At 44.1% G+C, this 22,872-nt stretch overlaps 1 protein-coding gene across 1 annotated transcript in view; it reads right to left on the bottom strand.

The window, feature by feature from the left end:
- Positions 1–267: 267 nt before the first annotated feature.
- The window catches only part of ccdc102a (coiled-coil domain containing 102A), a 51,960-nt gene continuing 29,355 nt past the window's right edge, over positions 268–22,872 (bottom strand). Inside the window, exons 5-10 of the mRNA XM_079288472.1 lie at positions 22,381–22,489; positions 19,045–19,161; positions 18,651–18,860; positions 11,473–11,643; positions 10,909–11,012; positions 268–4,152 (exon numbers count right to left, since the gene is read on the bottom strand). Coding sequence (XP_079144598.1) covers positions 4,020–4,152; positions 10,909–11,012; positions 11,473–11,643; positions 18,651–18,860; positions 19,045–19,161; positions 22,381–22,489 — 844 coding nt within the window. The 3' untranslated portion in view covers positions 268–4,019. The remainder of the gene's footprint in view (positions 4,153–10,908; positions 11,013–11,472; positions 11,644–18,650; positions 18,861–19,044; positions 19,162–22,380; positions 22,490–22,872) is intronic.

Here is a 22,872-nt window from a genome sequence, read left to right as displayed (position 1 = left end):
GACTAGTTGCTCACCGGAGAACAAATGAACACACAGGAAAATGTCTTGACAACAACAAGTGTCCAATAAAGATTTGATCAACGTGAGCGTGAACATTACCAGCACTACCATGGCAACTTCCTCAAATTCCTGCTGGTCTCTGAGAAATCCCTGACTTCGCCTATTTAGGACAACTGTACATTTTAGAGAAACGTTAAGGAGAGCAATTATACATGATGAATACATACAGTATGGAGACAAAAAAAGACACAGTGACTCAAATGTCTTTATATGTGCAGTTGACATTTATAGAGCTAATATAAAACCACTGTGGTACAGATCATTTATAAAAACTAAACCGTAACAACCACAAGATAAATAGTTCAGAGTCCTGATCAGTAAAAATATCTTGGTCCCCTTTCCAGCGTTAGAGATGAGGCCGAGGCAGAGAGTGACTGCTGATGGTGGTGGAAGATAAATGAAAGTTGTATTGCCTTCACAACCGCATGTATCCTCCGCTAGACTGGAGCTGTTTCACAGGCGGGAGATTTATCCCGGGCCAAGTTTTGTACAAATAAATTAACTCTTCGGTCCAACACCCAGTGTATCCAAAACTCCTCCGACTGTTGAACACTTGGGCCATTTTAAAAGAGCCCGGGAGTATCGAGCCTGCAATAGTTTTACTGGCATCGGTTTCAGAGAGTTTCATTATCTCATTATGTCTAAATGCTGCTTTGGGGGGCGTTTCCACCCCAACTGAATACAGTCCCGAGGGAATAACCGGATATTAATACAGAATTTTTATTTTAATATTCGCCATATTCATGTGGATGTCCAATCAGTTTTGATGGTAAATGGAAGCAAAACATTCCTCAGTGCTATAATGACCGAAAAAGCGGCGTTCTCCTGCTCGCCTACTTCAGTAGAATACATTTACCATCGATACTGATTGGACATCCACATAACAAGGTGGGGAATTCTCCTTGTTGAACCTCGAATGAATCAAGGAACCACATTGAGCTTTGAATCCTTTCCTCTTAACACACAATGCCTCTAATTTCCTGCGTTTGAATATGATGTACATGATTAAGAACCGGTCACACCAGAGAGCGATTGAAGAAAGTCATTTTTCTAATAGGCGGTGTAGGGCCTGATTGCAGGGTTAAGTGGTGAACAACTGCATCTTGCCAGCGAGCCACTGACATGCTAGCCAGCTGGGAACATGCTAGCTATTTCCCCATTAAATGTCGTGATCAAGAATGACCATCATTTCATTCAGTCAAGAGTTTTTGAATCGGGAAAAAGCAAAGTTTCTAGCTGTCAGTTTGCAAGCTCCTTAGCCTGGTTGCTAATGGGTAACACCAATAAGGTAACGCAGTTTCTTTTGTGCCATTTCTTGTGTCTGCTCTCAACATACCCTCCCACTTCAGAGGGGCAGTTAACACTCCGACAGAGAAGAGTAAAGTAAAAGTGGATTGTCACTCCAAGGTCAACACGGTTTGCAATTGGTCAACAGAGTCCTATCAGATTTGATCGGAATGACTTCGCCCTCCACGGAGAATCTCCTGATAGTTCAGATTACATTGGAACAAATGGACTTCGTCACAAAATGTTATAGTTCAAAAGGCTGATGTGAACGGGCCTTTAGTGGTGCATATCCCCCTTCACAGAAACACTGATCCGTTGCATCCCGCAATCTCTTCATTTCATGAGGATGTTTTACATTCTCTAAATTAGCCCATGTTTATGTACATATTGTCTAAAAAACACTGTTACATTTGTTAATTGTCGAGGAGCAGCTCCAGTCGAGCTGGGAACACACTACATCATCAGATCTTCCTATTTCGGGCAGTGCTAACCACCGTGAGGCCCACGACTTTACAACAGGTTACATTTCCCTCAAACACTGCAGGCTGGTAATCCCTTTCCCTCCCCATAAAACTATCAGTGTGAGGGGTCGGCAGATCAATACTGACAATTACAATACTTTTCAGAACTGGCTCCGAAGACCTAAAATCAGATTATGGGCTTCTTAGTGTGTACTGCCACTAGAGTTGTCCCAAAAAGTTGCACGCTTCATTGATAATGTTGACATTTGAATTTTAAATTCACGTTTCAATGCTGTGCAGCTTTTCTGTTGTTGTTTTCTTTTAGGGGGGGGGGGGGGGGCATCTGTGCCGTTTAACCCTGTTATTTCGGCACAGATGCAGATAAAGATCAGGCCACATCTTATTAATATTATACTATTTGTAGAATAAGACTCCAGTGTAGGCTGCGTATTAGTGATTCGATGGTTGAGCCACAACCTGCAGGTCGTGCGGGTTTGGGTAAGCTTACTAGAAAATATCATGGGTTTGAGCGGGGAAAATGTGACAAAGCAACAAGTAAATATTGAAAAAAACGTACAGAAACATTGCGTGCAATAGTCCACCTTCTCTTCTCTCTCTGTCACCCTACATTTCAGAACGCAGCGCCGCAGCACTCCTGACAATATGCTACAGTAAGGCATTAAGTTGTCAGTTTGCGGGTTGAGTCGGGTTTGGATGGCTGACTAACACATATCACAACGGGTTTTTTAATCCATTTAAAAAGGACGACCCAAATTCACATTACCTTTTTAATCCAACAAAATATTCTTCTATATTGGTTGGTGTTTAGTCTTTCAAAAACACTGCGGTCAGAAAACGATTTTCAATTTTCCACTTGCATACAACAGGAGGTTTGCTGCACGCACATATATTAAAGGGGTCTAACAGCACCATAAATTATATTTATATAACCAATACCATACTATATACAATAATATATACCAAGAAAGATGAAACGTTTTGTTTTTCTTTAGGGTGATGAGGTCATCAAATTAGATGACTGATGGATCCTCGAATTTTAATTGAATTATATTCGGTTCAGCTGCTAAAGCTTGCTGGTGCTGCCATATTCTGTGTTAGTCGGTCTAAGATTAGTTTTTTTTTATGCGTGTGAATGCATTTCCAAAGCAAGCATATAACTTCGTTTTTATAAATACAGCCTCCATCTCGGCTCTGTTTCTCAAATCTGAAAGAGCCGGGTTCAGGTCTCGGGTTTTCTCTCAGTTTGAGACCGATTCCGGAGCGACAAATAGGAAACCTGGTCGAGTCGGAGGATGCTGCTCCACGCGTACTGCTGCTGTAATTCTATCCAACTTGCCGCGATAATGAGACTAAAAGTGGTGTAGTGTGCTCCCAGCACTGGTTGTGAACTTTAAATACATGGGAAATAGAATTTGAATCTTTGATATTAGAGGAGAAATTCCTAAAACAACATTCAAAATGATATTCCCTTGTGATGAAATAACACTTTCAAGCTCATAGCTTCTTCACAGCTGACAGCTGTGAGGAAAGTATTAATACTGGTGATGTAGATGTGGGGTTGACACTTGATTGGATACAGTAGCACAGTTCAGATGGGACAGGTGTGATACAGGTGTCATGCTTGTGATGATATGAGGTAAGAATGGGTGTCGGCCTCTGCTAGAGTGGTTTGGTGGAAGTTGAAGAAAGATCTTCGTCATTCAGCATTACGTTGTCCGGACGTCCCGTTAATGTCTAGGCACACGCCTGCTGGGTTTGATCTTGTTGCTGTGTGCCTGTTCATGCAAGTATGTCCAAACATTTGTGTGTCTTCGTGTATGTGAGAATGTCCGTCACCTCTTTCATGTTTGAACGCCAGATAAACAATTCAGTGGTTTCTCTGAGTCTGTTTCTTTGACAAAGCTTGCTTCTTTTTTTTAATGATAATCCGATTGTTGATCATTAACATGGCCAACAATCAATTCCCTAACAATGGAATCCAACACCGGGTAAATTACTCCCATAATGTTGGAGAATGTTTAAGAACTAGAAAGCTGGTTGAGCAGAAGACGGCCGCTTCCCGTTGCAATTTCTGGAGATTCAAAGTTTTCCCCCCCAAGGACCAACGGTAAACAACTTCTTTATGTGACTGCTGATGTCCGTGTAGAAGTATATCCTGCATCACTATGTGGTTGTGTGTGTATGTGTGTGTCATGGTATCTGGAGCTGCAGTTCCTCCTCCTCCTCGTCCATGTCGCTGGTCGGAGCGTCCTGGTTTTCCGGACTGAACCGAGCCAATCGCATCTTCCCAAACAGACCAGGACTCTGCTGCTGCCGCCGCAGTCTGAGCGAGAGAAAGAGAAAGAGCTGTTAAAATAGCATTACGATGCTGAAGAATATGACAGTATTGCCTGTTATTTTTACATTAGACACACTGTGTCTGTGTGTGGGTGAATGTACACAACAACTACACGAGCATGAACAGCAAGAGAAAGGAAAGCCAAATACGAAATAGCTTCAAGATGTAACGAGAGTAAAGAGTGACACGCATCAGAGGGCGAATGAAGTGTCGCAGGTCGGCGGTTCTGGATGCACCACTGTTCTGTTTACCCAGCGTAGACGCAGAGCAACTCCCTAGAAGAGCAGTAACTTCATCACAGTCGTCTCCGAGTCGAAACATCCCCATGAACTGTACTTCCAGATGCCCCAGCCCTGGGCTCACACTTCGACAGGTGTAGAAACACCTTCAGTTCGCGGCTGTCAGAGCCGGACTGGGGAAATTATTCAGGTGAGGTCTCTAACCTCAACCAAGACCAATCTCCACACATTCACCACAGATCACGTGCAGGACTTAAACCGTATTTTGTTCTGTGCATTGTTAATACCAGGGACATATCTTTAACTTTTACTGCACACAGAAACTGCTTCAGAAAACATCCAAAAAATGTTTCCAGATAATTGCACCTCTATAATTAAAGCTACAGGTATAAATATTCCTTTATAATTCTGTTAGTGTTTCTAAGTCACTTCTTGTGTCGATCATCATGAAGCTGTGGTAGCTCTGAGTAACTGGAGCTACAACATGTTCTTTGTGGAAGTTTGTTTGTGAAGTTTTGGTGTTATTGACGGATAAACACTGATTGCATTGTGAAGAGCGTTTGTGCTTTTTGTCATCTGTCATCATCATCAAAACAAACTGGAGAGTGCGGCCCAGTGGTTTTCTGATTGCCCATTGATCCTCAGTACTTGTGCCCAGGGAAAAAAACAAAAAAACTTTAATTGTGAAGGGTAAGAACAGCAGGAGTGGATCTGGTCTGCGCTGCCTTTGTCAAGGTTGAAAGGCGTGATAAAGTTTGCCTTCCTGGTTCGCACTACGGAGCCTCCGTGTTCTTGTATTTTTAAATATGTCCCGTTCCACACAACATGATTGGTTGATGCCGTTATTTGCTTCGCAAAAGCTCAGAAAAATCTGCCTCGTTCCCAAAACAATTCTGACGCTTTTCTACTGTGAACAGTTTTTAAAATTTCATGGCAACCTGAAAATATTTGCTGACATTTTTCGGTTTGATCAACCGACCAACCGTCCGACCTGCATTGCCATCCCTAGAGCCCCACTGTTATCAAGTAATACCAGAGTCATGGCAGGCTTCCACTCGAATAGCTTAGAGGGGTACAATGCATCGGTACAAGGGTATGAAAATCAGTCCTGAATCTAGTTCAGCATTAGAGGTTAACATCATATAAACACATGGAGAATACACTTTACCGACTGACTAAAGCTGAAGTAACTGACATCTTTCACTTCTCTGGGTCTGTTTATGCTGAGGACAAAATGAAAACACCAGGCAATATGTGATCTACATGCCAGAGTTGATTTCAATGAGCCACAAAATGAAAAAATAAAAGATTTAATTTCACCCTGAGCTGTGTGCATTTCCAATTGATTTAAAAAAGGCAATGACGATTGATTTTTTTCCAAGATGCAAGCTGGGTCTGTTATGAAACAGACCCCGAAGATAGATTTGGCCACACTTGATTCTTCCCAGCATCAATTGTTTTTGTCTTGCTGCCCTCGTTTTCCCCGAACGCACGAATCGTCAGGATGGTTTGAGGCAAGCCAAGGCAGAGTCAATTCAAATCCTCTTATGCATTTCAGTTGGCGTCTTCCCTGATCCAAGACTGTTTGAACGCTCTCTGAAGATGCTAATGTAGCCCAACTCATTCTTGACAAGATTCCCTTATTCCCTCACATGACCTTACCCTAACCACAGATAGAGTGGTCCCTGGAAAACAACTGGTCTGATTTTAAGTTTATAACTTTGCACAAATGGAGATGAAGCTCTAAGAAATAAAGAGAGTGGAAACTGTGTGAAGAGGAGCTAACTGAAGGGTATTGTTGTTTCGGTATTCTGGCTGTCTGTTGCTGCCTCAGAGGAAAGCTTTAATTACTGGTGGACTCAGGGGTGAAGGGACCGCCCCCTCGGTGCTCCCATGATTGAAAAAAATAAAAAATAAATAAAGTGGGGGATGAAAAACATAAAGTGCCCTCGCAGGCCAACTCTGGCCTGCTGCCTGTTTCTGAATAGCCTGTGGTGAATTTACAAAAATAAACTGGAACATGGCTTCAACATATTTCTTATAAATTGCACGATGTAAATTGCACATGCTAGTTAAAACACCAGTAGTTGACGAGTCTAAATTGAGTGAGATTATCTCTGTCTTGACCTCTTGGCACAGAAGCCAATATTTCACCGTTCTGTTTGTTGCGTCTTCACATCAGACTTACAGATTTACATCTTACATTTGCATCGCGGTCTTTGAAGTGGGCCCAAAGGCCATGGACTAAAACAAATATGGCAATTCAAAGAAACCGGCCTGTTTTAGCTTTACTTATTCAGAGATTTCCACGTAACATAATGTTAGTCTGCACTCAGGCCATGCTCTGTGTTAGACTTTTAAAGAATTGAATCAATTTGAATTACACTTGAGTTAGATTGTTTACAATGTGTGGGACACTACATCAGTGAAAGCCTAAGAAACCCTTGACAGGAGACTGAATAAACACCAGAAACACTATCGGCTGTCTAGGAACACCTAAACCGTCACAGCATCCACTGGGAGAGAGGTCAAAGGCCATCCACCAGGAGACAAGGGACGGGTGGAGGACGATCAGGGAGGACATTCATATCCACCCAAAGTTCAATAGATTGGATCTCCCACTTTCCTTTGATTCATCTCTTCATTCATTTCTTTTTGCGGTTTCCTCCAACCCCAATATTTCCTCCCCCACAGCACCTTTTGATCTTCTGACCTTCTTCCCCTCATAATCTCCTCCCTCCTTTTCTCTCTCTCTCCCTCCCCCTCCCCCCCTCTCTTTCTACTGTTGTCCGACGTTTGTCAGTCAGCGGCCCGGGGTCAGGGTCATAGCAACTGGTAGATAAACCATTGTAACATTTGGACCACAATAACAGCCCAGCCACTAAAAGCTTTTCTATTGAGCCTACAAACACTTAGCGAAGCGACGGACACGAATGACTGTCAATCTGTAGAGAAAGACAGGAGGAAAGAGAGAGCGACAGAGAGTCAAGGGGAGGGGGGGGGGAGAAAGAGACAGAGATGCCCACCAACCATTTGTTTCAAGCTGTGTTGTGGTTACTCTGTCAATGAGCAATGAGGAGGATCAATGCTTTTTCAAAAAAAACAACAACAAAAAAACACCTGCAAAGAGCGACAGTGTGGCCGCGATGCACCAGATCATTTTCCACTGATGGAAAGTCGAGCCACTGCTGATTGGAAGGCATTGTGTGTGTGTGTGTGTGTGTGTGTGTGTGTGTGTGTGTGTGTGGACTTTGCGGTTGCCAAACAGTTTTAGTGCTCCCACAAGGGACAGCTGTGTCTCTCCAGTAGGGCTCAGTCATGGCAGCATTTAAAATGGAGTGATGGTCATTTCAGTAGAATCACCCGTAATCAGTGGATGCGAAAAATAACCGTGGGAAATCATGTCGGTGTTTAACAAATTCCATTTGCCGAACTCCGTACGGTTGAAAGGCCTGGGAAAAGCTACTTTTGGAATATTTTGTCACCGATACTGAAATACAAGAGACCGTTTACAGAAGAATGGTCAAAATCGATGCAGCGGTTGCCGAGGTAACCTTATGGTCCCCAGTGCAGTTCAAGCTGCAGGGCACTGGATCCTACAACTCAAACTGTCATGAGACCCTCCTGCCTGGTAAACAGCCACAACTCTCAAGACTCCACGCCCAATGTCAACAACACAGGCTTTCATATTAAAACTCGGAGATGACCCTGAAACCCAATAGTTCCAACAGCTCGCGCCACACCGCTGCAGCTTTTCGTCACAGCGAATACCCAAGCTTTGCTCCAGGGGCCTTTATTCTCTTCTGGCACAGGCCTAAGTCTGGTCTCACTGCAACAACATTTCATTTCCCAGCTGACACCTACTACGATTATTAACATTATTAATCCTATTACCGATACCATTAATACACAGTACTGATTTTGTCTCTTCCCCGGAGTCCTTGTGCTTCCTCTCCTCACAGGTTTCCATGGAGCATGGTTTCATCTGGACCCTGGTCCTTCCTCCTACCATGGCCCTGCTGACTCCAACTGCTAATATCACTTTTATTATTACTCACATTACTATTTCATATTACCGATACCATTAATGCACATTATTGACCTGCTTCTTCACCAGAGTCTCTGTGCTTTCTCGCCTCACAGGTTCCTGTGTATCCGGGTTTACCTGGACCAGGTGTTTCCTCCTGTCGTGGTTGTGTCATACATTGAATGTGCTGTAATTACATTGACTGTGTTGTAATTCACTATCCTGTTCTACACATGACATCATTGCACTTCTGTCCATCCTGGGAGAGGGATCCCTCCTCTGTTGCTCTCCCACAGGTTTCTTCCTCTTTCCTCCCCGTTAAAGGGTTTTTTTGGGGAGTTTTTCATGTTCTGATGTGAGGGTCCCGGGACAAGAAGACGTCAAACGTGTACATATTGTAAAGCCCTCTGAGGCAAATTTGTAATTTGTGATTTTGGGCTATACAAAAATAAATTGAATTGAATTTCACAATTAATTTAGCCTCACAGTGAGCCTGACAGCTGCAAAGAGGTCGTCAGTTTCACATCTCTCTCTCACACACCCCCACACACACACACACACACACACACACACACACACACACACCTCAACATGAGCAGCGGCGCTCTTTTCAGAGACGGTCATCCCTACAAAATCCCACCCCGAAAGTTCCTGCACATTCAGAAAGTACAACCCCAGACTTGGGCCTGTTTGGGAGGCAAATGTCCCTGAACTTAATTTAGACCCAGGTCCCTACGGTTCTTGCGGCCCCTCACAAGGTTCCTAGTCCCTGGGGAAAGTTCCTGCAAGCGAAAAGGGGCTTAGGATACACACACACTAAATGACACAGCATGTACAGTACAGGCTGTCACACACACACACACACACACACACACACACACACACTTTCCCGTGTATGCTAACATGTGTCAGTGGCACATGGTGTAAAACACGCTGACAGGACAAGGTGACGTAGTCAGCACAGAGCCATCCATCAATATGAAGCGAACACACACACACACACACACACACCTAGTCGAGCAGTCTCTTAAATTACACCCTCCACAAGAACACACTCACATTTGTGTCAGTTCCTGAAGCCGTTACCATGCCGACAGGTCCGTCAAGTCTCCACAGAGCAAAGCAACGCAACAGAGCTCTCTGTTACCAGGGTAACCCGCGACTGGGAGCGCTGCGATTGGCTGTCGGGGGGGACGGTAGCGACGACGTGGAGAAAATGGAGAGAATGCAGAGGGAGAGGCAGAGAGCTGAGGACTGTGCAAAGCTGATAGAGTGGGAGAGCTAAACTGAACACACACACACACACACACAAGGATCTGACGAAGCTAACCTCTGAATAGTAAGAGAAGTGAGTGCTGAGGCTCACAGTGAGCCTGGCAGCTACGAGTAGGCCGTCAGCATCACGTCACACACACACACACACAGACACCTGAACATGGTGTGTTTTGAGTAAGTGCCTTCATGGTTGTCTGGGCGAGTTTTGGAGTGCGAGTGCTGCTGCTAAACACAGCACCACTCATGCTGACAGAACAAAAATTCCATTTAGGCATAAGCCTTCTCTAAGATATTCCAATTTCTTTGTGGATTTCGACAACAACATACTAGTGTAGAATATTTTGTGGCGCTAGAAACCTAGAGTGAAGAAAATATCTGCTTCTTTACGGTATTAAAAGGAAAAATACCAAAAATACAGAAGTAGAAAGGCTACTTAACCTAACTCAAGTAAGCCAGAAACGTTAGCCAGTCTTACCTTGTTGACAGTCCTGATGATCTAATTGCTAACTAATCGAGACAACAAGTATGCACTTTAATACCAGGTGTTTATAAAGACCCGTGGGTCGGATGCCATCACCCAGATACACATCACATGTTAACACCAGGTGTAAATGGGGACTAATTGTCTCAGAATTCCACTTGCTGCACACTTCCTTGTCTGGTTTTTGTATTTAAAACAGACCGTGTTGAAACCAGCCCAGCATGTGTCCATGATGTAATACCAACTGTAATATTAAATGCACAACACGTTACCTTACATGCACATGGATCAGACCTGCTAAACGTACAGCAAATATTCCACTTGGCAGATACCACCTATAGTTTTAATGTGAACTGATGTCTCTGGTACTCACTAGGAGCGATACGGCTTCCATTAGAAGTGGGAGCGATGATGCCGCTTGTCAGATGTTGTTTTTTTTTTTACTCATTTGAAAATCACTCAACCGGCTGAGCCAGGCATGTTTGTGCCGTGTTTACCTTAGCCTCCGTTACAACCGAGTCGTGCCAACGGACAGCCTCAAGTAGGGATGTGATGCAGGAAGTGACATCAAATGTGATACAGAGTGTTACTCTGCTTCAAAGTAGCAACATGTTATGCACAAATTGATCGCCAAGGCCTCACGTGAAGAGGTACTTGGCACATTCACCTGAAATCTGTTCTCTGCATTCACTCTGTGTGTGTGTGTGTGTTTATCTTACCTTGACTGTAAGTGTTCCAACTGTACCTGCAGGTTCTCAGTCTGCTCCACCTGCTCATCCAGAGACCTCTGCAGCTTCCTGGTCTGGTTATGAGACTCATCCAACTGGATACACAGTAACACGCTTATTTGTGACAGGCAATCTCATAAGTCTCACCAAATTATGAATTGAGGTTGACGGCTTTTGGGTCGTCGGAAGGGTAACACACACCTGACATTTATACCATGTCTGTAATCTCTGAAGAAGTAGCATCACGCTACATATGAAACTATAAGGAATACTTGTTTGTTATTACTGAAGATTAATATGTAGTTTGCTAACTGGCTTAGCTTGATCTGCCAGCAGGTACCCCATCCTGATACAGTTAGCAAAGCCAGCTGATCCAAAGGGGCTACTTCCTGTTTACTTCCTGTCAGAATCACAAGAGACCTGTTTTTTGTCTTTAGTTGTGCAGCTGTTGGTTGGTTCGTTGGAATGATTGGAAGAGATTTGGATTGCTGGAACAGTCAACGGCAATGACGGTCTCTTTTGCAACTACGACTACATGCACAGGCGTGGTCCTACCTCGTCCTCTGCCTGTCCCAACTCCTTCTTGAGCTCCTCCACCCTCAGTCGCAGCTTCTTGACCTCAGCCTCGTGGCTTTCCACCCGCCGGTTGGCGTGGGCGAGCTCCACCGTCTTCTCCTGGAACTGCTTCTTCAGCTTAGCTTGAACATGGCGAAGATCGGCGAGCTCCTGAGGACGGAGCAGACAGACGGAGAAGACGGGTTCAGGGACTCATGTTTCCGAGGCAGACCTGGATTCTGGTCAACAGACTCTTCTGTCTCATTTACTACTGAGAAATATATGAAATCGGTTAATTGTATAAGTAAAAGTACCAAACATTTACTGATCTGACGCTCTGCAGTTTGTTTCACTGGGATTTATAGTCAAGACAACTAAGACCAACGTGAGCACCTGAGGTTGCCTTGTAGTTTGAGGTGTGGACTACAAGTCCTTGTCATAGACATATCCCCCTTTTCTCTCCAAAGTACCAAATTACTAGAGCTTCTGAGTAAAGCAAATAACTGGATTAAATTACTCTTAAAATTTGGAATTATAACTGCAATATGTACTTCGTGGGACATTTTACAGTTGAAAAATAAATGTGTCAGTGCTCTCTGGTCAGAAGAAATAATGGGGTCAACACAGTGTGGCATTTCTGTGCTTGAAAATAAATAATATGAACACTAAATACTCCAAACATCTTATGGTCCAATATGAATTCAATCATTGTGTTTGTATCCAGTGAAATCAAAAAGGGTAACTCCCACCAAACTTCCCATTCAGCATCTTCAGACTTTTACAATAATTGCATCTGCTGCCAGCTAACAGCATCTTGTGCAGGTGGTACACTGGCTTTTTAGGGCCAATGAACACGAAATAGTCTCGTAGACGAAGTTGTGCATTAGGGTACTTCACGTAATTCAAGAGAAACGAGGCTGTAGTCAGTGAGGACGGAAGCACTTTGCCAAAGCCAGTTGTGGTGTTGTACAGGACAGAGAGTGGAGCTAGGACCGGCCCTTTATCGCCAGCCAAGTAAACCGCCATCAGTACAACAGCATCCACGATGCACTGCTGAGAGCCACGCGCAGGTGTAATGGCCTCTAAACATTTGGTCGCGTTCCAAACCGCAGTTTTTTTCCCCTTCCATTTGTCAGGCTGTAGTTCTAGGTAATCGTGGTTGTGGTTGAGTTTGAGCCAACAAAATAAAGCTCCACTCCACAGGTTTCTTTAGTTTGAGGATGAGCTGGGGAAATTCTGCACTTGCGAAGCTAATGGCCTCATCAATAATGGACCGTTGTCACTCACTGCACTTCCATGTACTTTGATGCCGTTGATTCGGCCTGCCTCTCGGCTGTCCGAAGCCTTGATGGCTCCCCAGACGGAGACGCTTCCAAGAAAGCCTTTTCCTCGTTCGTGCAACAATACGATGGAGAGAAGTGAGATATCTCCAGGAACAATAAAACCCCGAGCCCGGACCAAGGAGTGGGAAGTGCCCTTCACTTATTTATTTATTCATCGCTATCTGTATTTGACCCACCCTTTATCTTTATTATCTATTAAATATTTGATGCTTCTACCCATCAACACGGAATGAGCTTTAACTTCTCGAGGTTTTGTTGAATGCCTGAATGCCACAAAAATACTGTAAGCCCAGAGCCAGATCAAACAAAGAGAGCGGCGGGTTGATGCGGAGGGGAATAATTAAAGGAGGGGGGGGGGGGTCTTGAGACAGGGGTGAGGGAATGAGGAGACAGATGAGGAGAAGGAAGGGGGAGGTAGTAATTGGAAGGGTGGTATTTTATAGGATAATAAAAGGTAAGCATGAGAACAAAGACGAGAGACGGAGAGAGCAGCCTGCACATGAGATTACATGACATGTTATGCTTTGGCCAGCTGGAGAAAGAGGAGCTATGCATAAAAAGTATAAGTCTGGCATTATTCTATATTTCTGTTTTTGTCCAAAAAAAAACATGTTTCAATCAGTCTCTCTACTTTCTAACTTCCTAAAAAAGGCTAATTTATTTCCTTAAAAACAGCAGTTCACAGTAGTTTTTCTTATCAAACGTTACTCAAGCAGGAGGAAGTAGTGCTTGTATTGGAGACTATTTTCAGCAGTGGATTAATACACATTTGGAACTGCAGGTATTCAGAATATCACCCACCTTTTCTTTTAAAGGAATAGTTTAAGGGAATAAACCTAATTAGTATTCTATCCTCTACCCCGACATTGAAATGATCATCAGCTGTTTGGTTACTTGTTGGTTGACTGAAAGTAAATCACTTTTGATCATCTGAGTCGTTCGTGTCATCCAACGAGTAGAAAAGGCAACCATTCACTGGGTCCCCTATATTAGTCTGTGGCTGACAATATTGGAATAAAATCATTTACCTCTTCCATTTGTGTGTGCATAATGCATGACAGCAATTACAATTACATTTTTAAAATCCAATGAAAACGTTGAAAGTCTTTTTTACATTCATTTAAATTTTTCTGAACAATAATTATGCTTTTTCATTAAAAAAAAATGACAATGAGAGTTGGATTACAGAAAAATCATACACATTGCTGCGCAAACAAATGGAAAATCTAATTCAGTTCGATGATTAAAATGGAATGTATGCAGCCATAGACTTCCATTTACAGTTACAAGAATGCCAGGGTATGCTGCTTTTTTTTGTAAAGTAATATCTAGACAGATAAATTAATGATGAAAGGAGGCACAATGAATGAATTAAATATACAATCGGATAAATAGATTTAAACATATAGCTTTCGTATTGTGAGTAGTCGTGTTCATGGCATTACAAGGGAAAAGATGGGCTGAGTCCCCTGGACGTGTTGATAATAAGTTAACTGCCATGTTTTGGGTTGTAATGCGTCAGCGCCGGGTTCAGTCTGTCTCTTGCAGAGTGATAGTTATACATGCATACAAAAATTGCTTTCATCCCGAAGGCGTCCTGGGGAAGATCTCTGTTCGTCCTAAACACATTTTCTATGGGGACGACTTCAGTACGTACAGTACAGTACCTCAACATTTTTCAGAATTTTGGCATCGACTTGGTACCGAAGCATCGGTTCTCGTGACATCCCTAGTTTCAACTATTTTGTTTTTGCCCCATCTTCTTCCTATATTTTTCTGGGTCGCTTCACCAGTTTCCCTACAGGTCTGTTTACGACTCTCCTCTTTTGGTCAACAGGACATCCCAAAATATCCACGCTCCTGAGAAATAGGACACCTAGAAAAAAGGCTGCTGGTTAGAAAACAAATTTAAAAAACAAATAAAAAAACATGATAAATTACAATAAATATTAGATATCATACAGATATCTGAGCCATTTTTCCCCACAGCACCAAAAGGTGTAAATATGGTATGACATGCTGTCCCTGGGCTGTGATCCGTCGGACAAAAGGCCTGGTGAAATGAAATGAAGCAGGATTTCTACTTTCGGGCCAGGAACCTCTATATTCCTCCTCGCAGTTTCATCATTTCAAGACCATCTAATGAATGTCTGAGAGGGCAGGGGAGGAAGTGGGGGGTGGGGGTTGACGGATGAATGGGAGGAGGGCGAGAGGCTGGGAGTCCCTGACTCTATTAAACATGAGGGATTACTGAATGATCTATGAGCGTGAATATGTGCCTCCATGCCTCTGTACATACGTGTGTGTGTGTGTGTGTGTGTGTGTGTGTGTGTGTGTGTGTGTGTGTGTGTGTGTGTGTGTGTGTGTGTGAGAGGACGCTTATACTCTGTTATGGGTTTAGGTATATTGTGCCAAATCTGTGTCTGTATGCTCACACACAAAAGCACAATTATTGTGTGTGTGTGTGTGTGTGTGTGTGTGTGTGTGTGTGTGAGACACACCACACTGCCTGTTAGATGTTTCTCCTTGACTGGAGAGACCCTGAAGTCTGCTGCTACATCTGTTCCACAAAAACAAAAAGACACAAATAAAAACACCGGCTTATGCCCGGAATATAATCTACACATTCATCTATTCGATCGAAAAAAAAAGAAGGTATTTGAAGAAAAATAAAAATGAAAAACAGAATCAGATGTGGAAATAACTGATGTACATAACTGCAGCTCATTAGGAACACACTTGCATATTCCTGCATACACACACATAGAATCTCCCTTCCCCCCCCCTGCCATACTGAATTTAGCATTTATTAAGACAGTGAAGTCTCTCTTCCTCACACACACACACACACACACACACGGCAAATAGCACAATTGGGTTTATAGCCAGGGCTGGCCCAGAGCAATACAGTGGGGGAGGGACTTATGGGCACTGCACCGACCTAATTGGCCGGAACAGTTCAGCTCAATAAAAGACGAGGCAGACAATGACAGGAGACGTAGATAAGACACAACGGAGGACAGAAATATTAGAGGTCAGATTGATAAAAGCCTGAATAAACATGAATATGGAAACGGACATGAACGCATACATAGTATATGATTGTATAGTATACTAGAGTTTGTGTGCATATACAACGTGCAACAATTAACGTGTTGTGTAGCATCTGTAAACAAATGTTTGAGTCAGCATTTAGTTCTTATGACAACCAGTATGAATCCTCATGAGGAGATTGTTATTCATCTCTGCATATCCATGTTTTCTGATCAAATAAAACGCTAAATTCATTTCAAAATCCCGACGATCACTTTAACGCGTGTGTGTCGCAACCTCATATAAAACCCATATGAGGAGGTGCTCATTCCATGTCAATGAGCAAACCCAAAATATAACAGAATTTAATTTACAGCCCCTCCCAGCTAACAGGACATAATGAGGCACACCTGTTTGCACTTTTCCTTGATTGAGCTGCTGAGCAGCTGATCTACTACAACATCCAGGCAGAGCATCCGTCCATCCCTTATCTGTAACCGCTGACCCTCTTCAGGGTCGCGGTGGAGCCGATTCCCAGGTGACATTGGGCGAAGGCAGGGTACAGCCTGGAAATGTCGCTGTGGCTGTGACACATCGGGACAGACTACCGTTCACGGACTGTGGGAGGAAGCCGGAGAACTTGGAGGAAAAAAAAAAAAAACATGCCGACACGTGGAGAACATGCAAACGGCACACAAACCGGCCAGGGCCAGCCTGGGATCCACATCACTGAATGGAGTTCGGCCATGCTGGTTCCTTCTGCCTCCATCAGCCCCTCTCCCAGTTTCTTTTTTCTCTCTTTCTCTATCCCTCTCTTCATCTCCCCTTCTCTCCTCTTTGATCCTCATCTTCTTCGCTGTACTCATCCTCCAACCTCTGAAGGTGTGTTCACACCAAACTTCACAATTATTCGCGCGCGTTTGGTGTGAACACACCTTGATGTGACTTAATTCACCCCGCTGCGTTTCTGCTCAAACTTAATGGTTGGAATAATTACTCTCTCGCTCTCCATTTGAAAGGTTAGAATTGAGTGTGTGTGTGTGTGTGTGTGTGTGTGCGTGTGTGTGTGTGTGTGTGTGTTGCTAACTGCAGCATTAAATAAACCTGAGAGCTTCATAAATAACCCTGGTAATGGAGGCCATTACGTTGACCAACACTTACACACACATCTGCCGGTGCTCGGCCGTGCCACCCACCCCGCTACTGAAAGCCTCATTTAAGAAGACTAGAGCTGCTGCAATCCCCCGCGAAAACACGACAAGTTGACCTCAGGTCAAGGCAGCGCTCATCGTGGGACAAAACAACTCCACAGCCACCGTGGGTTATCGTTTAGCATGAGGTACATCTGCTTTTCAAGCAGCAGAAACGTCTCCATACCTCAGAAGATTGAAGACTGACCGTCTTCAGCCTGCCAGAGAGGTGCATGTTGGGTAAACGACCCCACCTGCTGGCCATACATTTAAAATGTTGTTCTAGTGCCTGTGTATTAAACGATGCCACATCAATAAACTTGCCTTGCCTTTGAATGACGAACAGTCAGCATCTTGTATATGATTCTGTGAAACGTGATACCAAATGTGTAAACAGGCTAATTTACACCCAAAAGGCCTGACCTGTGGACAATGTCGCTCTGCATTTTCATAGATGTGACGTTACACAAACACAAACCACTGCCTATTCTATTCTATTATATTCTATTATTTTGGAGTCTATTAACTCCAATGGCAAAAGTGACAACACAGATTATATCCGATTCTCTTGCTCCATAGTCGACCAATGGAAATATTGCTCTTCACGAGCCACAAATCTTCCCAACATTGAAAACTGAAATGGCTTTTTTTTCCAAACAGAAATCAGGAGAAATGTACTTTGTTCCGGACCTGTACTCTGTCTCAGCAACACACTCGTAATCATTCCATCTGTCTCTCATCAGATAATGATGAGATCAAATCCTATGAGAAGGAAGTAAAAAAGCATTTTTCTCCAAAGACGAGGACTTTTAGACTAAATATAAAATATCGGGATATAAATAAATATAAATATAAAAATTAATATTTTCATGCCACGCGATATCGGGTGTGTGTGTGTTGTGTGCTTTCGCCTTAGCGACACAAAGGGGACCCCAATGTCATATATCAGTGAGGAGTTGATGAGCTCGCTCACACACACACACACACACATTTCATCTATTACCAGCCTATACGATTGGTCAAACACTGTCCACGCAAAATATCAATTTCTGCACTCTCACCCTCTATTACTGTGTTTGTGCGCGTGTATTTGTGTGCGTGCACGACAGTGCGTTGCAGCTTGATAGTGAACATCAATCTGTGCGGTGGTAGTGATGCCAAAAGCCCTGGCTGAAGATGATTCTCCTATCAATCAACCTGTGTGTGTGTGCTCGTGTGTGTGTGCTCGTGTGTGTGTGTGCGTTTCCAGTGTCTTAATCTCTTGCCCTGTTTCTCCTCCTCTGTCCGGATCAACACCATGGTTTCAGCACTAGACACAAAACACAATCAATCTCTCTCTCTTTCTCTTTTCTCAAGCAAACACACACACACTCTCACACGTGTTTCAAGCAAGCAACAGGGCACAATCTCCTTGCATGTAAAGAGATCTCATCAGTGCGTATGTAATGGTGTAGGTTTATTACAACTGTAATGTTATCATGATAGTCAATAGACAATATGGGTAAAACTGTAAAAAAGTTGTAATAAAGTGGACTTTTCCTTCAACAGCTGAACAGTTCCAAGGCCTACCGAGCACTGAGACATCGATAAAAAGAAGGGTTGTCCTGCCCACCTTGTTCTTCTCGAACAGCTCGGTCTGGATGGCCTTGAGGTCGGTGTCGAGCGCAGAGGCGGCCTGCCGGCGCTTCTTGGCCAGCTGCTCCTCCAGGTCTTCGGCCTGAGCTCTCAGCTTCTTGTTGTCCCTCTCCAGGGCGAGTTTCTCCGTCTCCAAGCGCTCCCTGCGCCCCCACTCTGCGGCGTTCTCCACCTGCAGCCTCTCCATCTGACGGAGAGACACAAGCTTCTGTTTACACAGTGATTCCAGAAGGCTGCCGTGAAGAAGATCCGCCACTACGCTGGCGTTGCTGCCACGGTGTGCGCCTTGAGATGGTTTAAGCTTCCCCTCCGTGCTGCTGTTCACGCCTCCTCCCTCCCACGCCACTTTCTCCGCTCTCCGGTGTTCTCACCTCAGCTCGCAGCTCAGCCAGTTTCTTGTCCATACTGGTCCGGGCTCCCAGTTCGTCCTCCAAGTCTTCAGATATGCGGCCCAGTTCGTCCTGGTGCATGTCCTTCAGCAGGTTCAGCTAGATGGTGTAAGGAATAATAAGACAGAGCATCATGGGGTTGTTTTTTATCTTGCCCTTTATTGTTAAAGGGTAACTTCGGTATTTATTCAACACCTTCCCCCAAGTGACTAATGGTGACAGACACGTTTTTTTAAATCGGTCCAGTATTGAGACCACTGCAGACGGCAGGGGGGCAACTCCTCACCGTCAATGAGCGTTCACTAAAAGTGCTTGTTGACTGTTCAGACTGTTACTATAAGTGTCCTACAGAGAAATAAAAACCTTTTTCTTTACCCTTCGCTTCATCCGGGCTGTTTGTTATCGTGTCATGTGACTTGTTGCCGGAGTTGGACACAGGCGCGCCGGTGTTGTCAGAGTTTGATGGTTCGGAGTACAGAAAGCGTAGCTTAGTGTTATCTGAAAGATTTTCGGTGTCGTGGCTATGTATTGATCCGATTTCCACAGTGTGGACGTGACGCGAGATTTCAGAACGAGACTTCTCCGAGCGTGACGCACAGCAATAAACTGACCAAGCAACAGGTAAAGAAAAAGCTTTTATTTCTCTGTACTTTCCATAATGTCGTCACACACTTACAATACACAGCCTGAGCCTGTCAGTGACAAAAACAAGCACTTTTAGTGGCCGTACATTAACGGTGACGAGCAGCCCCGAGCGATCACATTGCAGCCTGTTTAGTTCTCCTTCAACACTGGACCCGTTTAAAGAAAATGTCCCCATTACTCACTTAGACACAACAACATGGGAAATAGGGTGAAAAATACCAAAGTTACCCTTTAATGTGTTTGGGAGAACACTGGGGGACCATTAAAATCTAGCAGTATTAAAATCAGCTGGAAATTCTCCTTCCTTTGACTTTCACTGTTTTCAGAGCAGCGACTCTACAATGACAGCAGAGTACTGGCGTGAAGCTGCGAAGATCCACTTTATTGATCTTTGCTTATTCAATGCACAGACCGTAAGTATGTTTGACTCCCGACCTATCGGGTGAACTGACTGATTACAACAGCGACGGGTAAACCAGCTCTTAATTTACTCCCATTAATCCAAGCTTGAAAGAAGGCTGATGAGAGCGGAGACAGGACCAAGGTCCAATGACCGAACCGTTGCTTTTATTTCCTTTCATTTTTCATACTTGCTTAGTGCCAAAAAGACAAAGTATCATTCAATCATTCAACATCTCAACAACAGCTTTCCTTCAAACTTTGCAACAGCTTGACATTTAGCGTTATCTGCACATTTGTCAGGAGAGACGCTCCTGTTCCCGTCTTAAGAAAGGAAGCCGTTCGTGGAGCCGAACATCAGCTGTGATGTTGAAGTATCGAGGACAACAAGCGCGTAGATAAGGGTGACCCGGCCTCCTCTACCGTCCCTTTTCATCTCTCCTTGTCCTTATCTTATCTCGGCCCCGTGTCTCATCTGCCCCGTCTCCACCTTCCGTCACTTCACCCTATCCCGCTTTCATCTCCATCTCTTCTAACCCCGCCGATCTTCAAAAACACCCACCGTCACGTCATCTACACATCTCTTATATGTTTCGGCCCCCACGCCCTCCTTTTCTCTCTGCTTTGCCCCTCCTATCAAACGGTTAGTGAGTCTTTACTTCAGACCTGTGTCCTTTTCTTTCTCCTCTCTGCAGGCCTGGGCTGCCCTCGAGTGGTGGAACACTGCCAGAACATCGGCCATGTTTGAGGCCTACGCTCTGTGGGTTCCACTTTGGTTATCTGACCCCCGAGGAACTCAACGGTGAGATCTATGAAGATCCATCACAGCACCAAAAGAAGACAGAGAAAGAGAATGTATTTCTGTCCATGTCCAGCAGGTTATTTTCTAATACTACTGTGTATCTGCAGATGTACTACGCTACCCTACTGTACAAACATACATGTATCTTTCTCCGTGCTACTGTATTCTGTTATCTCAAATTCATTAGACTTGGCTCTTAAATTTGAGAATATGGAATGAAACTCAATGATATCTGTCGTCAACAAGACGCCGGCGCCATCTTGTGTCCAACTGTCACTAGAATAAAGAAGAGCCTTAAATGATGCAATGGAGAAGGTCAAATCATTTAAGATTTCATATTGATATTGTGGCGTTATAAAATGGCATCAAAAGCCAATTCAAACGAATGGTGAATGGTCGTATTGTTAGGCTATATGAAACAAATCAGAATTGTATTTGAATTTGAGGAGCAGAGTCCAATCGGATAATGTGTAATTTAAAGACAAACTCAAAACTACTTCAAAGTAAAGAAATATACAATCCGTGAGTGAAAAACTTCAGCTTGGATAACAGCAGACTGATCGACTCCTCCGACAGGTTTGGGACAAATAAATTGTTATTTTGTACCAAGAAAATACGAAAAAACTGGTGAATGTGGAAGTTCTCCTGAATCACTCATACAAGTGACTCAAGAACGGATCTTAAAGGTGCGGTTCTTGCGCTGATCCTCAGAGATCCGTGGACATGTGGAACACTTCCTTCTGAGCTGTCTGATTCTTGGCAACCAGAGAAGTGCACTAAGGATGGACACGCAGGCCTCTGTGTTAAATGAGCTGCCAGCTACAGCTTCAGTTTTTCGCTTCAGATTTGTTTAAGAAACGCGTTCCAAAATCCCTGAGACCAATAAAGTCCGACCAAACCTGAATCAAAGACCCCGTCCCGGCTGCTGACGGATGAAAGCCGTCTCTCTCCAACATTAAAGGTTTCAGTGGCCTCAAATCGCAAACAAATGTCAAGAACAAATGGTATCTGGTCAGTGCTCTCTAGCAGCTCAGCTCTGAGGCACAGCGGTGCTTTGAGCTGAATGCATTCAACATGTCATTGTTGGGCTGTCGTGCCTTTGTTGGGCGGAATCGAACCATCTGCAGCTGAGCATAAGCAGGACGAAGGAGCTGAAGGAGTGAGCCTCCATCCAGGGGGAGGATGCCGAGGTTCGTCACTCTTTTACCCCTTTTTCCACCAGAATTAGAGCGTATATGCAGGTATTTTAAACACGGTAAAACCTGCTACGGATAGGCGATAGACTCCTTTCCGTTTGACAGTGGACCATGCATTAGAGGTGTGTCACCTGTTATTTCTTTCCTGGTGTGTCACATTTGACGTCACGGAAGCAGGGTTAGTAAACAGTGAAAATGTTTCAGCGGCGACTACTTGTATCTGTTACGCAGATGCATTCTGTCTGACTGGCGGAGTGGTGGTCGTGGAGGTCTCACCTGTTTGAGGGTCTCCTGTTTGGTCTTGCTGAGCTCCTCGTATTTCACTTTCCACTGAGTGAGCTCGGCCTCCAGCCTCTCGATGCTCTTGCTCAGCACCAGCTTGTCTCTGGGGAGGGGGGACACAAAGACACGACACACTCAATCACGCTGCTCTAGAGCCAGAGCGGGTTATTATTTGAGTCACACGTGTTTGAAAACAAAATGGGATTTTTCACATTTTACTGCATGTTGCACCATCTATCATCTCCTTTCCAAACCACCGCCTACCAGTCAGGTCCCACATTTTACACATGACACTCACATTTCAGTGCTTTGCCGGCATTCACGTGGCTGAAAACGTCTCACACAGGAAATAAAGAAAAGTGTATTCTGCACTTCCTGTCAGCAGGAAGTGCACATAAAGTACTTTGACCGAGTGTAGAATAAGCAGTGGTGTAGTTACACTGGTCCTTACAGGTTGGTAACATTCTTAACGAGGTAATAAAGGAG

This window comes from Melanostigma gelatinosum (genome assembly GCF_949748355.1).
Source record: "Melanostigma gelatinosum genome assembly, chromosome: 2".
NCBI classification, from domain to species: domain Eukaryota; kingdom Metazoa; phylum Chordata; class Actinopteri; order Perciformes; family Zoarcidae; genus Melanostigma; species Melanostigma gelatinosum.
The sequence above is the reverse complement of the archived record's forward strand: the minus strand, read 5'-3'. Positions and strand labels throughout refer to the sequence as shown.